Source organism: Phacochoerus africanus, chromosome X (genome assembly GCF_016906955.1).
Source record: "Phacochoerus africanus isolate WHEZ1 chromosome X, ROS_Pafr_v1, whole genome shotgun sequence".
Lineage (NCBI taxonomy): Eukaryota > Metazoa > Chordata > Mammalia > Artiodactyla > Suidae > Phacochoerus > Phacochoerus africanus.
The window spans coordinates 12,623,802-12,646,003 of record NC_062560.1 but is presented as its reverse complement, the minus strand read 5'-3'; the positions used below and the strand labels follow the sequence as shown (position 1 = coordinate 12,646,003).

General features: G+C 46.6%; 1 protein-coding gene across 5 annotated transcripts; it reads right to left on the bottom strand.

Annotated features, from left to right (window-relative positions):
- Nucleotides 1-679: 679 nt before the first annotated feature.
- On the bottom strand, nucleotides 680-12,000 carry TCEANC (transcription elongation factor A N-terminal and central domain containing). Of its 5 annotated transcripts, XM_047765130.1 has the most exons (4): nucleotides 11,849-11,948; nucleotides 9,058-9,150; nucleotides 1,961-2,025; nucleotides 680-1,773 (listed from the first exon to the last, which is right to left on the bottom strand). In XM_047765130.1, the coding sequence occupies exon 4, from the start codon at nucleotides 1,763-1,765 to the stop codon at nucleotides 707-709; it is 1,059 nt and encodes a 352-aa protein (XP_047621086.1). In that variant the 5' UTR covers nucleotides 1,766-1,773; nucleotides 1,961-2,025; nucleotides 9,058-9,150; nucleotides 11,849-11,948; the 3' UTR covers nucleotides 680-706. The 5 variants fall into 5 exon arrangements, with proteins under 5 accessions (XP_047621086.1, XP_047621087.1, XP_047621085.1 ...); XM_047765131.1 differs by lacking the exon at nucleotides 9,058-9,150 and having other exon boundaries at nucleotides 11,849-11,956; XM_047765129.1 differs by lacking the exon at nucleotides 11,849-11,948 and having other exon boundaries at nucleotides 9,058-9,165.
- Nucleotides 12,001-22,202: the final 10,202 nt, after the last annotated feature.

Genomic DNA, 22,202 nt, shown 5'->3' with positions numbered 1-22,202 from the left:
ACCCTGAGCTTCTCTCAAGTGCACTCTGAGTAGAGCAAAGTACCAAGTGGCCACAGAGCACAATGCAAACAGGCATCCCCTCTCTCCCCAAAGTATCCATTTCTAGTGACAGTGGTATGTGCTTCAGCAAATGGCTTTCTTTACTTTTTCATAAGATTCTTTTTTTTTTTTTTTTTGCTTTTCAGGGCCACGCATGCAGCATATGGAGGTTCTCAGGCTAGGGGTCAAATGAGAGCTACAGCTGCCAGCCTATGCCACAGCCACAGCAAAACAAGATCCAAGCCACGTCTGCGACCTACACCACAGCTCAGGACAATGTCAGATCCTTAACCCTCTGAGGCAGGCCGTGGATCGAACCCGCAACCTCATGGTTACTAGTCCGGTTCGTTTCCACTGCACCACAACGGGAACTCCCGTAGGATTCTTTTAGGAATAAGTGTGTCTAACACACTAGTATATATAAAGGAGGTAAACCACAGGGACCTATCTTGTAATAACCTATAATGAAAAAGAATCTGAGAAATAACTGAATCACTGTGCTGTATACTTAAAACTATCACGACATTGTAAATTAACCATACCCCAATCAAAACATAAAAAAAAAAAAGAGGAGTGTGTATAGGATTTTAAAAACAGGCATCAAGGGGTGGTAGAAATGAAAGACAGCACGCTGGTTACCTGCTATTAAGAGGACATTTATTTACCGTCACAAGCACACCCACTTGCTGTGGTACCACTGCTCCCCACATTCCTTGCAGATGACGTAGGTCATCAACTCTTCATCCGGCTTTGCATTCCGCACCCAGCTTGGAAGGAAGAGGGCCCCTCTGGCGATTACGGTGACCTGGCAATTGAATTTCTCGCAGCGCCGGCATCTCACCTTCTTGGTCGGAGTGCCCTCCACGCCCTGGGGGAGGGAATGTTCCTGAATGCAGGACTCCGTGTAGGAGGCTCTCAACTGCTTCAGTTCCTTGCTTGCCATGTCCATGACGGTCATTTCGGCAAATGCCCTTGGAGACATGATCCCGGAGAGCAAGTTTTCTCGTAAGTGAGAATTGCGGGGGTTCTTGAGATTGGCAATTTTGCTTCGGATACAAGTTTTATATTTTTTGAGGTTCTTGGCGTGAAGGGTAAAAATGCACTCTTCGATTTCTTGTGCAAACCGGTGCCACAAATCGGCTCGAGGCTGCTCGGTGGAAAAAGCAGCTAGAGCTTCGTACAGCAGCTCTGTGCACTTGGCTCGCACGGGCCGCGTGGGATCCTGCAGCTCGCCCGAGCTCTGGTCGGTGGATTTAGGGTCACCAGCCCTGAGATGCGCTGCCTCAGGCTCCCCTGCACCAGGGCTATTTTCTGGCATGTTCATTTCAGGGGCTCCAGCAACATCTTGGGATGGCTGCGGAGAATGAGAACTGGAGCTGCCCCGAGCTGCATCCTGACTTGGGTTGGGAGAAAGTCTTTGATGTTCTTCCTTCTGTCTGCCCGAAGGGGAGAGCTTAGGGCTGCCCTTGGCCTTGACCTGAGCATCCTCATACAGAGCTTTCCATTTTGACAACAAACACTTGGCTTTCTTTTTCAGAGCCGCCGTAGGGCAGTGTTTGAGGACTCTGTACACAGCACGGACCACGTCTGTTTCCTGGAGAAGCTCCTTGGTCACATGCAGAGTTTCCAGCTCGGTGAGGTGGTTGCTCAGATCCTCAAAATTCCTCTTAGACATCAGCTGCTCGATAAGGGCAGCTTTGGCAGCAACCTGGTTCTTGTCGGACATCGTTACAGCTGCAAAGAAAAGAGGACAAGAGGAGTTCACTCATGGGGCAGCAGGTTAAGAATCCGGCATTGTCACTGCAACAGTCTGACTCTCTGCTATGACACGGGTTCGATTCCTGGCCCCGGGGATCCACATGCCGTGGGCGCAGCCAAAAAGAGAGGGAGAGAGAAGAGGTTTCCGTTTTCTCAAACTCACCTTTGCCGGGGGCCGCTTCCTCATAGAAGCACAGCACTCTCTGCTAGTTACCTGTGCAGCGTTTTCTGAAAGAATTATGTAAGAAAAATGGGTGTTAACATGTTAAAAATGGAGTCTGCAGTGTAGTATGGTTTCGCTGCAAAAGTCTGATTCACAGTAGTTAAAAAAAAAAAAAAAAAAAAGCGGCCCTGTAAATAGCTTCTGCATTGACAGTTGCTTAAAAGAGGCTTCCTGAAAGATTTCCTGTAACTTTTCCACCTCTGATTTTACAAAAGAATGATCTTCCCAGATCAAGAGCAGGCGGTTCCTTTGTGTGGAGTCTGGTGCTTGTGTTGGGGATGAAATCACGCCAGCATCAGTGTCCACAGGGAAAGGCTGAGGAGGGAGGACTATGCACCCCACGATCAGCTACTCAACTGAACTCTTACTGATGTCACAGTCTTGAAGTTGTACTATTCTGAATACAAAAGCATGAGAAACAGGGTGAAAAGCGGATCCCGTTTAGATGTCCCAAGGAATCTAAAGAAATGGGGAGACAGCACAGGCTGGGAGGCAACTGGGTCCACGTCAGATGGGCCCCCAAAATCAGCAGGTCACACTGTGCTGACATGTGGGTCTTTGAACAACGGGGCCAAGGTTCAGACTACGCAAGCCACGGGCTTTCGGACTTTGGACTAATAGGTCCCTGGGGCAGAGTCTAGGCCCATTATGTTTTTTCTTTTTTTCTTTTCTTTTTTTGTCTTTTTGTCTTTTTTAGGGCCGCACCCGTGGCATAGGGAGGTTCCCAGGCTAGGGGTCCAATCGGAGCTGTAGCTGCCGGCCTACACCATAGCCCAGCCACGCCGGATCTGGGCTGTGTCTGCGACCTACACCACAGCTCACCGCAACGCTGGATCCCTAACCCACTGAGCGAGGCCAGGGATGGAACCTGCAACCTCATGGTTCCTAGTCGGATTCGTTTCTGCTGCACCACGACGGGAACTCCTCTTTCTTTTTAACTTTTAGGTGCATAAAGTTGCTTAATGGTTCTGCCTGTGTGAACGTCATCTTGGGCAGGCAAATGATTACTTTACGTAACCAGTCTCCTTCTCTCTCCACACAATGCATGTGACCTTGCCTACAGAATACCCTGGGGTCGCAACGTGAATGAACGCATCTTGATGGCAGGGATGCTGTCTTTTCAAAACTCCATGGTCTCTCATTTTACAGCACTTGATATTAAACAGCTATCACTGAACACACACAGGCTAACAACACTGAAGTCATCACACAGAGTTGGTGCGGTCTTCCTAGACAGCATCTGACAAGGGCTGTAAAATCTAAGGTCCTTTTAGCCAGCGATTCTACCTCTGTCAGTTTCCTTTAAGGCAATGACAGATGTGGAGGCTGTTTTCTGCAAAAGCAGAAGAAACGACGAGGTCCTAAATGGTTAGAGTTGCACACGAGAGTTCACGGCAGCGCTGCTCGTGACAGAGTAAAGGTAAACACAACCGAAATGTCTAAAAACTGAGGAATGGGCAAACAAAATGCAGTATACACATATGATGCGATGTTATGAGTCCAGAAAGAAAATGAAATTCTCATACATACTAGAATGTGGATGAGCCTTCAAAGCTCTGTGCGAAGTTCGAGACACAAAACCTTAATAATGCCCGATTCCAGTTACATGAACTGTCCAGAAGAGGCAAATCTATCGACCCAGAAAGTACATTAGTGGGGGACCAGGGCTGGGATGGAGGAAGGGGGAAACCAGTGGGGCAGAATGAAGAGGAGGGTGGCTACTAATGGGTGTGTTTGTCTTGGGGGAGGTACAAAATCTTCTTTCAAGATGACTGTGCACAGCTGTGAATGTGCTAAAAACCACTGAACTGTACACTTGAACAAGGTGAACTGTATGGTATGTAAATTGCATCTGAACAAAGCTATTACTGAAAAACAACATCTAGGAGTTCCCAGTGTGAGCACAGTGGGTTAAAGGATCTGGTGTTGCTCAGATTCGGACCACTCAGATTCAGTCCCTGGACCTGGGAGCTTCCATATGCCGCAGGTGTGGCCATAAAAAAAAAAAAATAATAATAATAAAAACAACACCTAGCGTCTGCTCCAAAGTGTAATTAAAAATCACATGTGAAAAGAAAAGGCTGAAAAAAGATACAAAAAATTTCAGACAGAGGCATTTTCCAAATGGTTAAGATTTTGTGAGTTTTGTCTTTTTCTATATTTTCTATAATGCAGATATTGTTTTCCTAATTAGAAAAGTTACGACTCTAATATAATTTCATGATGAACCCTATATAGTCAAGACATTTGCCTCCTGAAAAATGGTGCAGTAAATGGCTTGTTCGATTTATACCTCCCTCTAGAATCAGGACACCAGAAGGGAGCCACCTCGCCTCACCTAGGGCTGTGCATTCAGATCAGCCCTGGAGATTTCCTCCCAAGTCAACGGCTGCTTCAAAAACAGTTCAAGCTCCCCCAGACTCTACCTCCAGATATGAAGAGTTAAGAACCCATGGCTGCAACTCTTGAGTTGCTACTGGCCTTTCCCCACTGCACAGCTCAATGCCCCAGATTCTGAGTCTTGCATTTTGACCAAGAGAGGGGGCTGGAATGCAGACCACCTGGGCAGGCTTTGATTTATTTATTTTTCTAAGTCAGTTAACAGTCACTCAGTGGGCCACTGATTCTGGAACTTTCTCTAATTAATCAAGAATCAGTACTTCAAGATCATTGTTTGTCCTTTTTGTCTTTTTTTTTTTTCTGTCTTTTTTAGGGCGGCACCCTCGGCATATGGAGGTTCCCAGGCTAGGGGTCTAATGGGAGCTACAGCTGCCGGCCGACACCACAGCCACAGCAACGTGGGATCTGAGCTGCATCTGTGACCTACACCATAGCTCACGGCAACGCAGGATCTTTAACCCACTAAGCGAGGCCAGGGATTGAACCCGCAACCTCATGGTTCCTGGTCAGATTCGTTTCCGCTGCGCCACAACAGGAACTCCTGTTTGTCCTTTTTGAATGCCATTTTTATTTTTTTTTTTGAAGAAGGAGAATGAAGATTATATATACATATGCATTTATCTTTTGTAAATAAAATTTTATTGAAACACAGCCCTGTCCATTTACATGTATTTCATTTTAGTATTAAATTTTACTGAAGTATAGTTGATTTATAATGTTGTGTTAATTTCTGCTGTCCAGTTACATACACACACACACCTATATTTTTTCTTCTTTTTCAAAAAATTTTTACTTTTTCCATTATCATTGATTTATAGTGTATATTCTTTTTCACATTCTTTTCCATGATGGTTTACCACAGGATACTGAATACAGTTCCCTGTGCTGTACACTAGGACTTTATAGTTTATCCGTCCCATATACGATAGTTTGCTAATTCCCAACCCTTCCCTCCCGACCCCCTGCCCCTTGGCATCCACAAGTCTGTTCTCTATGCCTGCGAGACTGTTTCTGTTTCATAGATGTGGTCATTGCTGTCATCGACTCCACATATAAGTGACATCATACGGCAACGTCTTTCTGTCTGACTTCCTTCTCTTAGTATGACAATCTCTAGGGCCATCCATGTTGCTGCAAATGACATTATTTCACTGACTTCCACTTTTGTTTTATTTATTTGTGTGTTTTTTATTTGTGGCTTTTTTGGGCCACACCTGAGGCGCACAGAAGTTCCTAGGCTGGGGTCGAACCGGAGCTGCAGCTGCCAGCCTGCACCACAGCTACAGCATCGCAGGATCTGAGCTGCGTCTGCAACCTACGCCACAGCCCATGGCAACACTGGATCCTTAACACACTGAGTGAGGCCAGGGATGGAACCCGCATCTTCATGGAGACTAGTCGGGTTAGTAACTCACTAAGCCACAAGGGGAACTCTCAATTCCACTTTTAAAGACTAAAAACAGTAAAAGAGGTCTTCCTAAGAATCAAAGGCTCAGTCCACAAAGAGCAGGCAAGGCAGCACAGAAAAATTAAAAATACACATCCTCAATTGCTGACCTTTTCTCTCAGAATTGCTGCCTGTGATCTTGGAATCTGGAGCAAGTCAAGCAGGGTGTGTCAAAATGATAAGGTCTCAAGCAGCTCAATACACGTGACCTCTCCCCTACTCGTTGGAAAGTTTCCCAGCAAGGAAATATTCACCCTGCCTGCATTCTATACTCATTCTATATGCATCGCTACCAAAGAAAGCAGGATTGAAGGTGGCTGGAGGTCAGCAAGGTGGTTAATAAGAGACTGGGCTACAGCGTCCATAGCAAGGTTAGGCAATGTTTAACTCAGGTTGCATTTCTCAATGAAGGGTCAGGGTGTCAAGGGGATTCGGAAGGGGAATTTGACTGTAGTTTCAGGGCTCGAGTGCAATGGGAGCACTGTTTGTCTTACCAGCAAAACCTTTTCTTTACTCATGGAAATCTACAGAAGTTAATGAATTCCCGTATAAGCCCTTCATTTCATGTGTCTTTTTTTTTTTTTTTTGGCTGTGCCTGTATGATCAAACCTGTACCACAGCAGGGACAATGCCAGGTCCTTAACCCGCTGAGCTACCAGGGAACTCCCACATGTCCTTATGTCCTTTTATCTACTTCCCCTCCATTTCTTCTTTTGTAAAATACAAATACCATATCATTTGCCAAATTAACCATTTTTATACGTATGGCTCAGGAGCATTAAGTACATTCACACTGTTGTGCAACCAACTTTCAGAATGCTGGCCATCTTGCAAAACAAACTCTGCACCCATTAAACAACAACTCTCCATTTCTCCTCCTGCCGGCCCCTGGCAACCACCATTCTACTGCCTGTCTCTACAGACTTGACTACTGTTGATGCCTCCTTGAAGTGGAGTCATACGCATTTGCCTTTCTGTGCCTGGCCTATTTCACACAGCATAATGTCCTCAAGGTTCATCCATGTCAGAGCATGTGTCAGCATTTCCTTCCTTTTCGAGGCTGAGTAATAGTCCGCTGTATGGACAGAGCGCGTTTGTTTATCCATCCATCCAAAGACGGACACTTGGATGGTTTCTACCTTTTGGCTCTTGTGAACAATGCTGCTATGAACATGAATGTACGAATATCTCTTTGAGACCTTGCTTGCAATTCTTTTGGGTATATCCCCAAAGTGGGACTGCTGGATCATATCATCACCCTAGTTTTAATATTTTTGAGGAACCATCACACCATTCTCCAGCCTCCTCCATATTTTTTTTAAATTATTTTTAAATTGATTAATTTTTTACAGCCGCACCTGTGACACTTAGAAGTTCCTGGCCAGGGACTGAATCTGAGCTGTAGCTGTGGCAACATTGGATCCTTTAATTCACTGGGGGTTAAACCCTCACCTCTGCGGTCAGATTCTTAATCCACTGTGCCACAGTGGGAACTCCTCTCAATTTTTTTTTTTTTTTTGTCTTTTCTAGGGCCTCTCCCATGGCATATGGGAGGTTCCCAGGCTGGGGATCTAATTGGAGCTGTAGTCGCCAGCTTACACCACAGCCACAGCAACTCGGGATCCGAAGCTGCATCTGTGACCTCCACCATAGCTCATAGCAATGCCAGATCCTTAAGCCACTGAGTGAGGCCAGGGATTGAACCCACAACCTCATGGTTCCTAGTGGGATTCATTAACCACTGAGCCAGGACGGGAACTTCTCTCCACAATAGTTTTAACAGCATTTAAATCCTGTCAAACTTTCTAGTCTCCCTATGGACCATCACATGGATATGAAGCATTTTTTGACTTGGAGGGTACAACATGAAAGCAAGTGGGACTTACAATTTTGAGAACTGCCATAAAAAGATCAAGTAGGCTGTGTGTTCAGTTTAAGGTTCTCCATGGTCCATTCAATACATATTTATTATGTGTCTCTTACACGATAGATGCTGAGCCTAATGAGACAATCTCTGTCTTGAAAGAGCTAACAGCCCAGTAGAAGGAACACAGACAAGAAAACAGCCAATTAGAACACGTGGGGTCTCAGCAAGGACAAACACGGCCGGTAAGGGACACAGAAGCCGAACCTGGGCTGCCTGTCACCTGGCCAGCTCCAATGCCTTCTTCACTGCCTAAAATTTACTCCGATTCCCAGCACTCTGCTGGCGGGATCACCCTCAGGACAGGTGTTGGCAACAGATGCCCTCAAGTGCCCGCTTCAGGCCCTTTAGAGGCTCTCCTTTGCTGTCAGGATGGAGCCCCAGGTCCCTGGCCAGGGAGTAAAAAGCCACCTTCCCACCTCCTTCGCGATCCCGCTGAGTCACCGACAGGCACTGCCACGTCCCACATCACTGCCTTTGTCCCCCCAGCTCCCTGAGCCTGGCCTGGCCAGGCCTGGCCCTCACCATGAGTGGTTCTCACTCCTGATCGCAAATCCGAATCATCCGAACACATTAAAAAGCAAAAACCAGAATGACGGCTGGGCCTCACTGCAGACATTCAAATGAATTTGAATCTCTGAGGGCAGGCCTGGGTGTTTGGCAGCTCTCCAGGTGACTGTGATCTAAACCAGAGCTGCCTCCACTGCCCACTGCCCATACAGGTGCAAACTCCCCCACCCCGCCCGCAGCAGGACCGACCCCATGATGCTGCCGTCAGCCCAAAGCAGCACCTGTCTTGCTCCTAGACTGAACTCGCACAACCCCTCTGATTCTGGAATTTGCTAGATGAGCCTCATTATACTAGGAAATATTAAAAACAACTTCTGGAGTTCCTGTTGTGGCTCAGCGGGTTAAGAACCCCAATAGTATCCATGAGGATGCAGGTTTGATCCCTGGCCTTCCTCAGTGGGTTGGGGATCCGGGGTTGCTGTGAGCTGTGGTGTAGGTCACAGACGCGGCTCAGATCCTGTGTTGCTGTGGCTGTGGTTTAGACCAGCAGCTGCAGCCCCGATTTGACCCCTAGCCTGGGACTTTCCATATGCTGCAGGTACAGCCCTTAAAGGAAAACAACAAAAAAAAAAATAAATAAAAACACTTGCTGTGCACAACTCACCGGAGCACCTTCTCTACAAACTGCAACAGGGGACTGTGGACATTTTAAGTGTCACAAGGTAGCCAATTGCCCATATTCTTTCCCGCACTTACCTGCTAGCAGTAGAAGGCAGTGCCCTCTGTGTGCTGTACACACTCACGTCGCCTCCATCCTCACAGCCTCCCCTAGGTGGGCACAGGGCTTATCTTAACAGATGAGGACACCTGTTAGCAACATGCAATATTCACACACTGGTTTTCTTCATCGTGTATATCACATTCCAATTTCTTTTTGGCTTGCTGTCCCCACAGGACCACAGAAGAAGAATGTCTGTTTCACTCCCTGATACACACCGGCCAAACACCTGGCCAGGGCTCACCAGCACTCAACAAGTATTGGCTTCATTAACCGAGAAAAGACCAGCCAGGCTACTCTCTTCTCTCTGCTTGTGAGTATCACAGACCGGTTTGCTTGCTTGTGCCAGCTGCACCTAAGCCCAGCTCCCCTCAGCTTCTTCCATGGGGCAGGGGGGCAACCTTGTCTCATTTCTAGTTTAGAAAATCATTGGAAAAAAAATTCTAGTTCAGGAGTTCCTGTTGTGGCTCAGCAGTAAAAAAAAAAACCCGGCTAGTATCCATGAGGATGAAGGTTTGAACCCTGGCCTCACTCAGTGAGTTAAGGATCTGGTGTTGCCATGAGCTGGTAGTGTAGGTCACAGACTCAGCTTGGATCTAGCGTTGCTGAGGCTGTGGTGTTGGGTAGCAGCTGCAGCTCCAATCCGACCCCCTAGCCTGGAAACTTCCATATGTCATGGGTGCGGCCCTTAAAAAGAAAAGAAAAGAAAAAACACACACACACACACACATACTCTAGCTCAAAAAAAAAAAAAAAAAAAAAAGGAGTTCCCGTCATGGCGCAGTGGTTAACGAATCCGACTAGGAACCATGAGGTTGCGGGTTCGGTCCCTGCCCTTGCTCAGTGGGTTAACGATCCGACGTTGCCGTGAGCTGTGGTGTAGGTTGCAGACGCGGCTCGGATCCCGTGTTGCTGTGGCTCTGGCGTAGGCCGGTGGCTGCAGCTCCGATTCAACCCCTAGCCTGGGAACCTCCATATGCCATGGGAGCGGCCCAAGAAATAGCAACAACAACAACAAAAAAAGACAAAAGACAAAAAAAAAGAAAAAGAAAAAGAAAAAAGAAACAGCAGCACAGTGCCTACTGTGGGCTAATCAAGACTCAAGCCATTTGGGGATAAAGAGGGTCTAAAAGGGGGGGGGTGAGAGTCCAACATCCTAGGTTTACTATGAGAATTCAATGAGATTGTCCTTACAAAGGCCTTAGAACTGTCACACAGCCTGTGACAATGACACAGGGCTACAATGAAGACGTTTATATATATCTCTCATATCAAGCATTGTGCTAGGGTAAGGGGTTGGCAACTTTCTATAAAAAGACCAGATAATAAACACTGTGGGCTTTGCAGGTCTTCCAATCTCTGCATGGAAGACTCTGCTGCTTTTGTAGCAGGAACAGCGGCCATACGCAATATACAAATGAATGGATATGGTTTTGCTCCAATAAATCAAAGACAAGCAGGCTGGATCTGGCTGCAGGCCATAGTCAGCTGACTCCTTTTCAGGGCAGTGCTGTCTAACAGCAATATAATGCAAGACAGAAATATAATTTAAAATTTTCTAGTAGCCAGGTTAAAAAAAATAGGTGAAATTAGTAGCACATTTTATTTGATCCAGTGAACCCCCATATATTGCCATTTCAACATGCTGGTTGGTATAAACAAACTGAGACAGTTTACACTCTCTTTTTCATACTAATTCTCCCAAATTCACTGTTTTACACTCAAAGCACATCTCAATCTGTCCATTTTAGGAGCTCAATAGCCTTGAGGAGCTGGCCGTTACTGCACTGAACAACACAGTTCTAGAACATACGCTAGTATAGATAATGCTGATATACACCTATACCCCTCACTTCTGAATACATATCAAAAATAGAGTTTAGGAGTTCCCTTGTGGCACAGCAGGTTAAAGATCCCATGTTGTCACTGCAGCGGCTTGGGTCACTGCTGTGGTGCGGGATCACGTGCCTGGAGGCACAGGGAAAAATAAATAAATACATAATGCTAAGAAACAGAATAGGCAATTAGAGTGATTCTAGAGCCCTGCTTTAAAAATTAAAAAAAGAGTTTATACAGTGCCAGCAAGAGTAAGCCCTAGGTATCTGTTGAGTGAATGCATGTAAAAGCTTGTAAATATTAACTGACATGATGGTACATGGTTAGAGTGCACATGTGCACCCTAAACCCTGAGGAGAAGAGCAAAGAGAAATTTCCAAAAGCTAGTAACAAATGAGCAATAACCAAGATCTGTTTATATCTTTATGTCTAAGGTCTAAAGAGAAATTTTAAGTTTCTGGCCATAACCCACATACGCCTCTCTAGCTACACAGGGAGCCCCTTCCTCTATGGAGAGAAACGATGCCAAGTGTTGGTAGAGGACTTGCAGTTTCTGAAGTCACACAATACTGTGCTAGGGCCCTTTCACTTTATGACGACCCCTAGTAAAGGTACAGCGATGGGAAGGAACCAGCGCCAAGGGTCCACTCTGGCTCAAGTTCGGGTTTCAGTGGGTGGGGGTGGCGCGACAAAAGAGGGCTGCTACAAGCCATCCAAGGATGACAGCCTGGCATCCAGCACACAGGCAGCAGCGGCCCCCAGGGATCTGCCCATCCCGAAGACCTCGGCTGGAAGGGGAAGCCAGGCCGCTTTGGGGCATCCCCGTCCCTGAGGGCACCGAGAGCCTCCCCGGGCAAGGGGAGGCTTACTCTGGGAACAAGGCCCGCCTTTCTGCAGGGGCAGAGACACCAAGCAACCCACAACAGGGCTCACCAAGAAGTGCGGTCCGGACCGGGAGCCCTCGGAGCTCTCCCCCATCCAGTGGGAACTTCCAGGTCCCGGGGCGGGACCACAGAGGCTCACCCAATCCAAGCCCACCGGCTGGGAGCACGAACCCAGCGCCCTGCGCATGCGTACTAGGGAAGTGGCGCCTGCGCAGGGCGATCGGTGGGCGAGGGGACGCCCCGCCTTCTAGGAGGTCACGTGGCCAGGGCACACAGTCGGCCCCCGGGCTTGAGCGGAAGGAAACTACGCGCGTTATTGCTTTTGAGCAGCCAAGTTTGTTGAGCTACTCTATAAAGTACGGTTCCTGTTTTAAGAGGTGCTCGGAGGTTCCCCTTGTGGCTTGACTGGTTAAGAACCCGACATAGTGTCTTTTTTTTTTTTATTTTCCCACTGTACAGCAAGGGGGTCAGGTTATCCTTACATGTATACATGACAATTACATTTTTCCCCCAGCCTTTCTTCTGTTGCAACATGAGTATCTAGACAAAGTTCTCAATGCTATTCAGCAGGATCTCCTTGTAAATCTATTCTAAGTTGTGTCCGATAAGCCCAAGCTCCCGATCCCTCCCACTCCCTCCCCCTCCCATCAGGCAGCCACAAGTCTCTTCTCCAAGTCCATGATTTTCTTTTCTGAGGAGATGTTCATAGTGTCTTAATGAGGATGTGGGTTCAATCCTTGACCTGGCTTAACCAGTCAAGGATCTGGTCAAAGATCTGGCGTTGCCACCAGGCTGCAGTGAAGGTCGCAGGTAAGGCTGCGATCTGGCATTTCCGTGGCTGTGGTGTAGCAGCTCCAGTTGGACCTCCTAGCCTGAGAACTTCCATATGCCTGCGGGTGCAGCCATAAAAAGAAAAAAAAAAAAAGGTGCTCAGCTAAATGTTCACAAAACTGGACAAAAATGTGAATTATCGGTATATTTCATGCAGTGATAAATTCAACCAGTACTTAGGGCACCCCTCGCATGGCTCTGTTGATATGAAAATAGAAGACATCCATTAGGTAGACTTGTGCATCCGGCACACCCCACCTGTACACAGTCTTTCCCTGCAAGGATCCAGCAAAGACAGAGTGATGGTAGAACTAGACAAAGTGGCAGCTTTCTCTGCTAATCAGAGGAAGGTTCAAGGAAGCAGGGCTTTGCTCCGAACTGGATGCTGTTAGGAAGCAGAGTGACTCTGTGAGCAATATGATAAACCTTACCTAGGAGGGAAGACACGACTGAGACAAAAGCTGTGATTAGTAAAGTGGCAGCAACAATTCCCTTTTAAAACTGTTGAAATACTGCAGGTTTATCCTAGATGTAATTCAAAAGATTCGTTTCAAAAGGCTATTCCTATAAAATGGTTTCTGTCACAAGAACAAAGCGAGACACCTTTTAATCTAATTTACTGCTGTGTAGGGTGTAAGTAAGAAGAAACTTATTTTTTTCTCACCAGTGCCTTGAAACAAGTTGTGTTGGCTCTCCCCTGCCGCTTGACTGCGCTATGGCTGGAGCTTGAGGCTTGAGCAAATCCCACAGCTTTGCTTTCCTTTTTCTTTTTTTCCTTCCAGTTTTATTGAGATATAATTGACATACAGCACTGTGTGAGTTTAACATGTATAGCATAACAATGTGACTTACATACATCAGGGAATGATTACGCCAATATGTCTAGTAAACATCATTTCACATAAACATGAAATAAAACAAAAAAAGTTTTTTCCTTGTAATAAAAACTCTTAGTATTTCCTTTTTTTTTTCTCTCTTTCTGCATTACCTGCAACATATGGAAGTTCTTGGGCCAGGAATTGAATCTGAGCCTGAGCTGTGACCTACGCCATAGCTGCAGCAACGCCAGATCCTTAACCCACTGTGCAGAGCCCAGGATCAAACCCATGCCAAAGGCTGCCTTTTTTTTTTTTTTTTTTGGCTTGGCAGCGCCCCAAAGTATGCAGAAGTTCCTGGGCCAGAGACTGAACCCAAGCCACAGCAGTAATAACACCAGATCCTGAACCGCTAGGCCACAAGGGAACTCCTGCCTCTTTTGCTCTTTTTGTTGGTTCACCTTGGGCATTTTGGGGGAGATCCCAGCCTTGCTGGCGGCCCCTACTCACCCATTCTCTCTTCTGTCTGGGTGACCACCAGCTCCTGTGTTTGCTGGCATGTCCCACACAACCTTTTTCTGTTGGGTCACCTCACCTGCAGACAGGCCTCTTGGGCAAGGTCCTTCCAGAACAAGGGCTGATGTGCACTCAGCCCTTGGGAAAGCCCCAGCAGCTCTGCTCGCCCCCCAAGTCCTGGAAGCAGAGGCCACTCTGCCCACAGCCACTCAATTTATAGTCACAGGTAGTGCTCAGCAGCCCGAGCTGGCTCCCCATCTGTTGAGTTTTTCGGGGAAAGTCAAGCACCATTTCTTGTGCCCTTTCAATTCAGTTCAGGGCACCTGTCAATCTCTCTGAGTGGTTATCTCCAAGTTCCCCTCCACTTGCCTGGAAGGGGGAAGGAAGCATCTAGAATTTTTTTTTTTTTCATTTTTAGGGCCACATCCGCAGCACATGGAAGTTCCCAGGCTAGGGGTCAAATCAGCTGCCAGCCTACGCGACAGCCACAGCAACGCCATATCCAAGCTGCATCTGCAACCTAGGCCACAGCCTGCAGCAACGCCAAATCCTTAACCCACTGAGAGAGGCCAGGAATCGAACCTGCATCCTTGCAGAGACTATGTCAGGTTCTTAACCTGCTGAGCCACAACAGGATCTCCCAGAGGATTCTAGAGTTCTAACAGCCCTGTTCCACTCTTCTCCTGCACATCAGCTGAAAAGGAGTGACAGGCCAAGGGTGGCAGAAGTCGTGTTGGGCTCCTCACTTAGCCCTGTGTAGATGGTCTGGGATGTTTCTCTAGAAAAGTACCCAGTGTATGTGCCTTGAGTATGGTCTGAAAAGAAAGATAGAGAGAGAAAAAAGGAAAGACAGAGAGAGAGAGAGAAAGAGAGAGAGAGAGAGAAAGAGAGAAAGAGAGAGAAAGAGAGCAAGAGAGAGAGCAAGAGAGAAAGAAAGAAAGAAAGAAAGAAAGAAAGAAAGAAAGAAAGAAAGAAAGAAAGAAAGAAAAGGAAGGAAGGAAGGAAGGAAGGAAGGAAAGAAGGTAAAAGTATTCAATGAGCACTTAACACTGTGCTCAGCTTTGGGTGAAACTCCAAGTCAGGAAAAGTTCCACTTCTTATCTTCTCGTACTTGGAGTAACCTTTGAGTCATTTTCACACCTCTTGTTCTCATTTCCTACATCATTTGTCCCTTTTGCCATTTCTCTAGAATATAAGTTGTTGTACCAGTGATTTATGGCAGCAGATTGGCAGCAGATGATGAAGGACCAGTGAGTCTGGCTTCCATCACTGGGTGGCACATATCACAGGATGGAAATTCAGAGGCTGTGACACAATATCTATACCACTTGGTTACTGGGCACGCTTCATAATCCCATCTAATTAGAAAAAGAGCAAGTATAAAAAGAGATGGGATGAAAGGATGCTACCTCAAACACCTCTGCTTGTCAACTCAATTGCATCCCTCCTTGCTGTTAAGATACGTTGGTTTTTTTTTTTTTTTTTTTTTTGGCCGTGTGCATGGCATGTGGAGATTCCTGGGCCAGGGATCGAACCCACGCCACAGCAATGACCCAAGCCACGGCAGTGACAGTGCCTGATCCTTAACCCACTGTGCCACAAGGGAACGCCAGTGTTAAGAAATCTAAGCCGAAGCCCGCTGCTTGGGCTTTCACTCGGTCAGAGTGACTTGATTCCAGGAGTAAGGCATCTGCCTGTGATCCCGAGGTGTGGACTGCTCCATGAAATGCCTCACCGCCTTTTGATTCTCAGGGTTTTTTTTTAAGTCATTTTGTAAGAGGAGTTCAGCAGGGTAAGACAAAAGCATTAAGCTAAAAATCACTGATCTGTGCTGCTTCCTTTGTCCTTTTTTTTTTTTTTTTTTTTTTGGCCGAGCCTGCTGCACGCGGAGGTTCTGGGCCAGGGATTGAACCCATACCACAGCAGCAACAATGCCTGATCCTTAACCCCCTGTGCCACCAGGGAACACTTCTTGCACCCTGCAGCCTCAAGGCTCCCCCTCATGGACTCACATGATACATACCGTCCACAGCCCCTCTTTCACGACATGACCTGGACATGCTACCAGAAGGGAACACTCATCAGGAACCACACTGTAAAGGAGAACCACGCTCATCCCAGGTCATCTAAGTCTTCGCGGGGAGACACGTTTGGCCAGAAGTGTACCCTTCTAATTTATGGTGCCCAAGGAAGCATTTCTCCATTTCAGCCTCATCCCCCACCCCCATAACAACCTAACACATTGTAGTCGCTGCATCATTTGGCGCATCCAATAGCGTTTATGCCACTGGCTATTCACTTCAAACCTGTCCCGAATACCAGCTAGTTTTCTAGCTGCTGAAGAGAATGAAGGCGTCAACTCCTTAGTCATGACAAGGGTAAATCACTTAGATCAGTATGTTGGCTGGGACGATGACATGTACTCAATACCAGCTTTTACATGATGGGGTCCACCACGTGGTCCACGGAGACTTTGGTGGGTTTGGGCCACCCGGCTTTCAGCCCACCTTCTGAACAGCCCATCAGGTGCCTCAATCTGCCCTAGCCACGGGGCAGCCATCCGACCCAAGCTGGGCCGATCGCACACCCCTCCCTGGAATGTGAATTTTGAGCAGCGTACTGTCGCGACTAACATGCTAAGAGATTATTCCAGCCGCAGTGGCTTCCAGATCAGCGATGGCTTCTTCCCATAGCTCTGCTTCTAGCCCTGCAGCTCATTTCCAAGTCTGGATGGCTGGTCTTTGCATCCATCCGCACACCCCTTTCCTTACTGTAACTTGCCTTTGCTGTGAGTTAGCTGAGGTCTGTTTCTGTCGTTTGCTACGAGCGAACACTGGCCCAGCCCCCAGCTTACTGGAGCTGTGTGATGTGAGGCATCACAAGAGAATCCCTGATCTTACCAAGAAGGAAGGTGCTACAATCAGTTGCCTTCTGACTGGTTCCTTTGTATCAAGGCACCAGAAGCTGCTATCTAAAAGAGCAAATATTACTTAGGAAAGGTTACACTTCCAGCTCTTTATTGCTTATGGCTGAATTTTCTTCTAAGGGTCATTTCCCTTCACTTGTCAGAGATCAGCCGAATGGGACACGGGACAAGTGAATGCAGACAGGGGTGAACTGGGAAAGAATGAGAGGTCTACAAGATTGGATTCTTCAAGAGCTCAGGGGTGACTGGAAGGTTCTGGGTACCCGGAAAGAAGCATGAGTTCATAAGACACTGGGGAGGCGAGAAATGGAGTGAAGAGGGAGCAGGTGATGCCAACGACAGCCAGCCCTCCATGCTGTTTGCTTGCGGGCAGCCACACATGTGCACCTAAGCTGCCACCAGGGGACACTGCTGGGACTCCGACTGAGGATCTGGAAAATGACCTTGCAAGTGCAGCTGCGTGACTACAGCACAGACTCGGGAGGAAAAAGATTTTTAGGACAGTGACAAGGAGAGGAAAAGGATGCAGAAACTTTTACGACTGTCCAGAAAGACAAGAGATGTGGGGAAGGTGATGGTTCCAGGGTCCAGAACGGCAGGAATGTTCCCTCAGGCCTCAGGCCCGGGGCCTGTTGAACCCACCCCTTGAGACTCCAGTGCCATTTACCTCCAGCAGTCTGCTGATGTCCACGGTCCCTTGGTATCCTGGGTGGCAGGCCAGGGGACATCCCTAATGTTAAGAGTCATGGGTGGCTGGATTATACATGAGTCTGTATGACTTCGGTCACAACCCGCCTGGTACTGAGAGGTAACACTCTAGGTGTCCCAAGTCAATTGGCATCAACCGTGTCACACATATAAGGTTCATCTTAAAAGGTGGGGGGGGGGTACTACTTTTACTTTTTAAAGTAAATTTTTATTGAACACATATGGAGAAAAGCCAGTGTACAAATCATACGTGTACTGCTCAACGATTTTCACCCAGTGAATGTGCCCCTTTAAAAAGCATCAAGGAACAATGACCACCGCCCCCTCGAAGTTCCCCCTTGTGTCCTCTCCTGGCACCCCCTCCAAGGTAAAGGCAATCCCAACTTCTCTATCATAGCTTTCATGGCACCTGATCTTGCAACTTAAGTGAGACCATGCAGTGTATACTTCCTGGCTTCTTATCAATGCCACATTCCGAAAAATCCATCTCCGTTGCTGTGAGTGGCGTTACTTTGTTCATTCTCGTTTCCTTTCTCTTTTTTTGGCCATGCCTGTGGCATGAGGAAATTCTGGGGCCAGAGATGGGACCAGCACCACAGCAGTAACAACAGCCAGATCCTTAACTGCTACGCCACCAGGGAACTTCCATTCTCACTCCTTGATAATATGTGAGTGAATATACCAGTTTATATAGCCATTCTACCCAAAAGGGACATCACAGCTATTTGAATTATTTCATTGTGACTGTTATAAAACATGCTATGATGCATGTCTGTTGAGTGTATACCTAGGAGTAGAATTCTGAGTTGTTAATACGTACAGTTTCGGGGGCATAAATGACCTACGACCATAAGGTGACACAGCAAGTCTTCTGTATGATTTCGGTACCTGAAAAAGGCGCTTGCAAATGTGTTGACATGAAAGTGAAATAAATAGAAAGCCTGTCAAAGAAATGACTGCGAAGGAAGGGTAATGAGTCTTTGCCTAACTTCATTGACTCCAACACGCATCGTGCTAGAAAGTGGCCGCAGGGTAGGAGAAACCCTAACAAACAGAAACAACCCAGAAACGGAAAACAATTGATACCACTTTCCCAAACTGATTAGACATATACATAGGAGAAATTTTTGTCAAAAATCTGCATACGTAACATTTCTATTTTAAACCCACTTCGGGGCAGACCCTCTCAGCTCCAGGCCAGACACTCACCACCACGATGTGCCCCTGCCTCTGAGATATAAGTCTACTTATAAACTGCTTTACAGCATTTTTCCATGTGCACGTTAATATAGAATTTTTATGAAGCAGAGAGATGACACTGAAAGATATACAAGTTGCCCGAAGGCCATAGATAACTACTCCAATCTATAACTCCATTCTCCAAAGAGAAAAAGAACTCTTATTTGAACAAACTTACAGAATCCCAAAGCACACATTACCTTGCCACTCCCTGAGCAAACAGAATGAAGCTGCATCCACATGGGGGCAGGACAAGGCACTGAATGGAGACCATTTGCAGTCACTGTTTTACTGAAGAGGAAAAAAAGGTTGAATTCAGTTACACTGGCCTTTTAGATGTTGACCTGGTCTAAGCCTTCTTAAAAGAGTTTGGGGAAAAAACTCCCTTAAAATCCCCTAAAATCACTGTAATGAGATAAATTCATTTTTTTTTTTTTCCCCAGGGCCACAACTGCGGCATATGGAAGTTCCCGGGCTAGGGGTTCAATGAGAGCTGCAGCTGCCGGCCTACGCCAGAGCCATAGCAACACTGGGTTCAAGCCACATCTGTGACGTACGTCGCAGCTCATGGCAATGCCGCATCCTTAACCCACTGATCGAGGCCAGGGATTGAACCCACGTCCTCAGGTATATTGGTTGGGTTCGTATCCCACTGAACCATAAATGAGAACTCTCAAAAGCCAGTTTTTACAATAGAAACCTGTGTTTAGGAGTTCCTATGGTGTACACCTGAACTCTACCGCAACAACAGCAGAAATAATGTATTGGTATTTGAGGCCCAAGAAGTGAGTCCCAAAGACCATGGTCTTGTGGTGGAAATGGCAGGGCAGCCCCCAGGGGTCAGGGAAGAGTGATCACCTGACTTTGGATTGTGCTTAGAGAAGCCAAGAAAGGATTTCTTTTTCTCTCACTTAATGTCAGGCAGTGAGCAGTCTGGGACAAGTGTGGCGATGCCACCATGCCATCAGGGACGCAGGCTTCCTCTGGCTATGTCCTCCTCCACAAGGCCTGGCCCTTGCCCTCATGGTCACAGGGCAGCTGCCAGAGCTCCTGCCTTTACAGTGACATTTCAGACATAAAGGAGGAGGAAGGGAAATAGCAAGAGGGCTGCCAACTGAGAGCCTTCCTTAATGATCCTTCCCAGAAGCCCCACCAATGACTCCAGTGGGCTCCCCCATCTGAAAAAGAGGTTGGGACACAGAGACTTTTAATTTTTAATTTTTTATTTTTTGGTCCTTTTGCCATTTCTAGGGCTGCTCCCACGGCATATAGAGGTTCCCAGGCTAGGGGTCCAATCGGAGCCGCAGCCACAGCAACGCGGGATCCGAGCCGTGTCTGCGACCTACACCACAGCTCTCGGCAACGCCGGATCGTTAACCCACTGAGCGAGGCCAGGGATCGAACCCACAACCTCATGGTTCCTAGTCGGATTCGTTAACCACTGCGCCACGACAGGAACTCCAAACAGAGACTTTTAGTTGAGCACATTGCCCCCCCCGACATCTATGTCTATATATGGTTATACTAGTAATGAAAAAGGTGAGAGTGGATATTGGGGAGGCAACTAGAGGTCTCTGCTACAGATATTAGAGAAATATGAAACATCATTATTCCGTGCAACTCAGTTTCATGCCTGGATTTGTACCCCATATGTAACATAGTTGCAGGCCTCCTTATTTCATTTCTGGTTCAACATCCCTCCCGTTAACCCGGATTACAGGGGCACTGTCCTTCGCTGCCAGTGACCCCCTCTATCTTCCTTTAATCTGAGCCCCAACTTTCCTTGGTCTCAGCAGAGACAGGGGTGGGGGGTCTTCCTCGAGTCTTAACACCGTCTTAGAAACCACCTGTCTCAGTTAGCGTTTGCCGTGGAACAAACTACTCCAAAGTTTTGCATCTTAACACAACCATTTTATTATCTCTTACAACTCTGTGGGCTGATTTGCCTGAACCAGGCAATCCTTCATCTGATCTCATGAGAAACACTGTTTTGGGGGTTTCTATAACCAGCAGTTACTCTAACAGGGACAGCTACAGTCCTGTGAGGACTTTCTATGGCAGAAGTACTTGACACTAAAGGAAAACAATGTGTTTTTTCCTTACCATCTTAAAAGGCCATATGTGTTGGTTGTATTAAAGAGAACATTGTTGAAGAAGTTTTGATTTTTTTTTTAACCTAGGAAAAAAAAAAAAGATGACATACCAGAAGGATTATTAAGAGTTTCGGCATATAGGAGTTCCCGTTGTGGCTCAGCGGGTTAAGAACCCAAGTAATTTCCATGAGGATGCAGGTTTGATCTCTGGCCCCGCTCAGTGGGTTAAGGATCTGGTGTTGCCACAAGCTGGGGGGTAGGTTGCAGATGGGGCTTGGACCTGGTGTTGCTGTGGCGTAGGGCGGCAGCTGCAGCTCTGATTGGATCCCCTAACCTGGGAACTTCCATATGCCACAGGTGCAGCCCTAGAAAAAAATAAATAAATAAAGTGAGGCTGCAAAATATAACGATGAGTAAGCATCCTTCTCGCTTTCCTTCTTTCTACAGCTAAATGTCTTCACTGCTTCTGGGGTTCTCAGGCAAGTATCTGGGGAACCTTCTGTTTGGGAGCTGTCTTGAACCTGTTTCTGCCCCGGGATCTTAAAAAGAGGTATATATTTCCATCCTTAGGGAGAACACTAAGAATTCATTACCCCACAAAGAAGGTTCTTGAATTTGGAAGCAAAGGGAAACAGAAAAGAAGGCATGAGTGAGTCTTTTCTGGAATCCTGCTACTTGCATAATTTGGTTTTGGGTATTTCTCGAGGCCTTGAATTCAACAACTTAAGCTAATTGGCACTGTAATTATGAGGCCTAATAAAGCAGTCATGTGTTTCCATAAGAGCAAGTCATTTGAAGAATACAAGTATTTCCACAGAGAAAAGCAGCAAAACCACATTTTCTACCAAAGCAAATAACCACACACTTAATTAAACACAGAGTCAACAACCTATTTTCCTACTTAGAAAAACTTAAACCATGACACAAGGTGATTATTGGAATATTATTATTATAAAGAATTTAAAAATACAAGCTTGGCTGTAAAAGGTCAGGCTAAGCCACTTAGATAAAATCTGATTTGTGCTGTTACAGCTTCTGGGAAGTGCCATAAAAGTCAAACATGTCTCTGTGTCCTTTTTTTTTTTTTTTTTTTGGTCATTCTAGAAATGTTGTATAAAGAGGTTCATCAACTCATACAGACACATCAAATATACTGGCAGGTGGGGCAGGAAGCTGAACTGACCCTTCCAGATTTTATAAACTCAGAAATGAATACACCAACTATAGTCCAATAAAATTAATTTTAAAAATTTAAAAATTAAAACAAGAGAAATG

What these genes read in the sequence shown, in the direction of transcription:
- TCEANC (XM_047765133.1), bottom strand. Translation starts at nt 1,765, where the DNA reads ATGTCCGACAAGAACCAGGTTGCTGCCAAAGCTGCCCTTATCGAGCAG.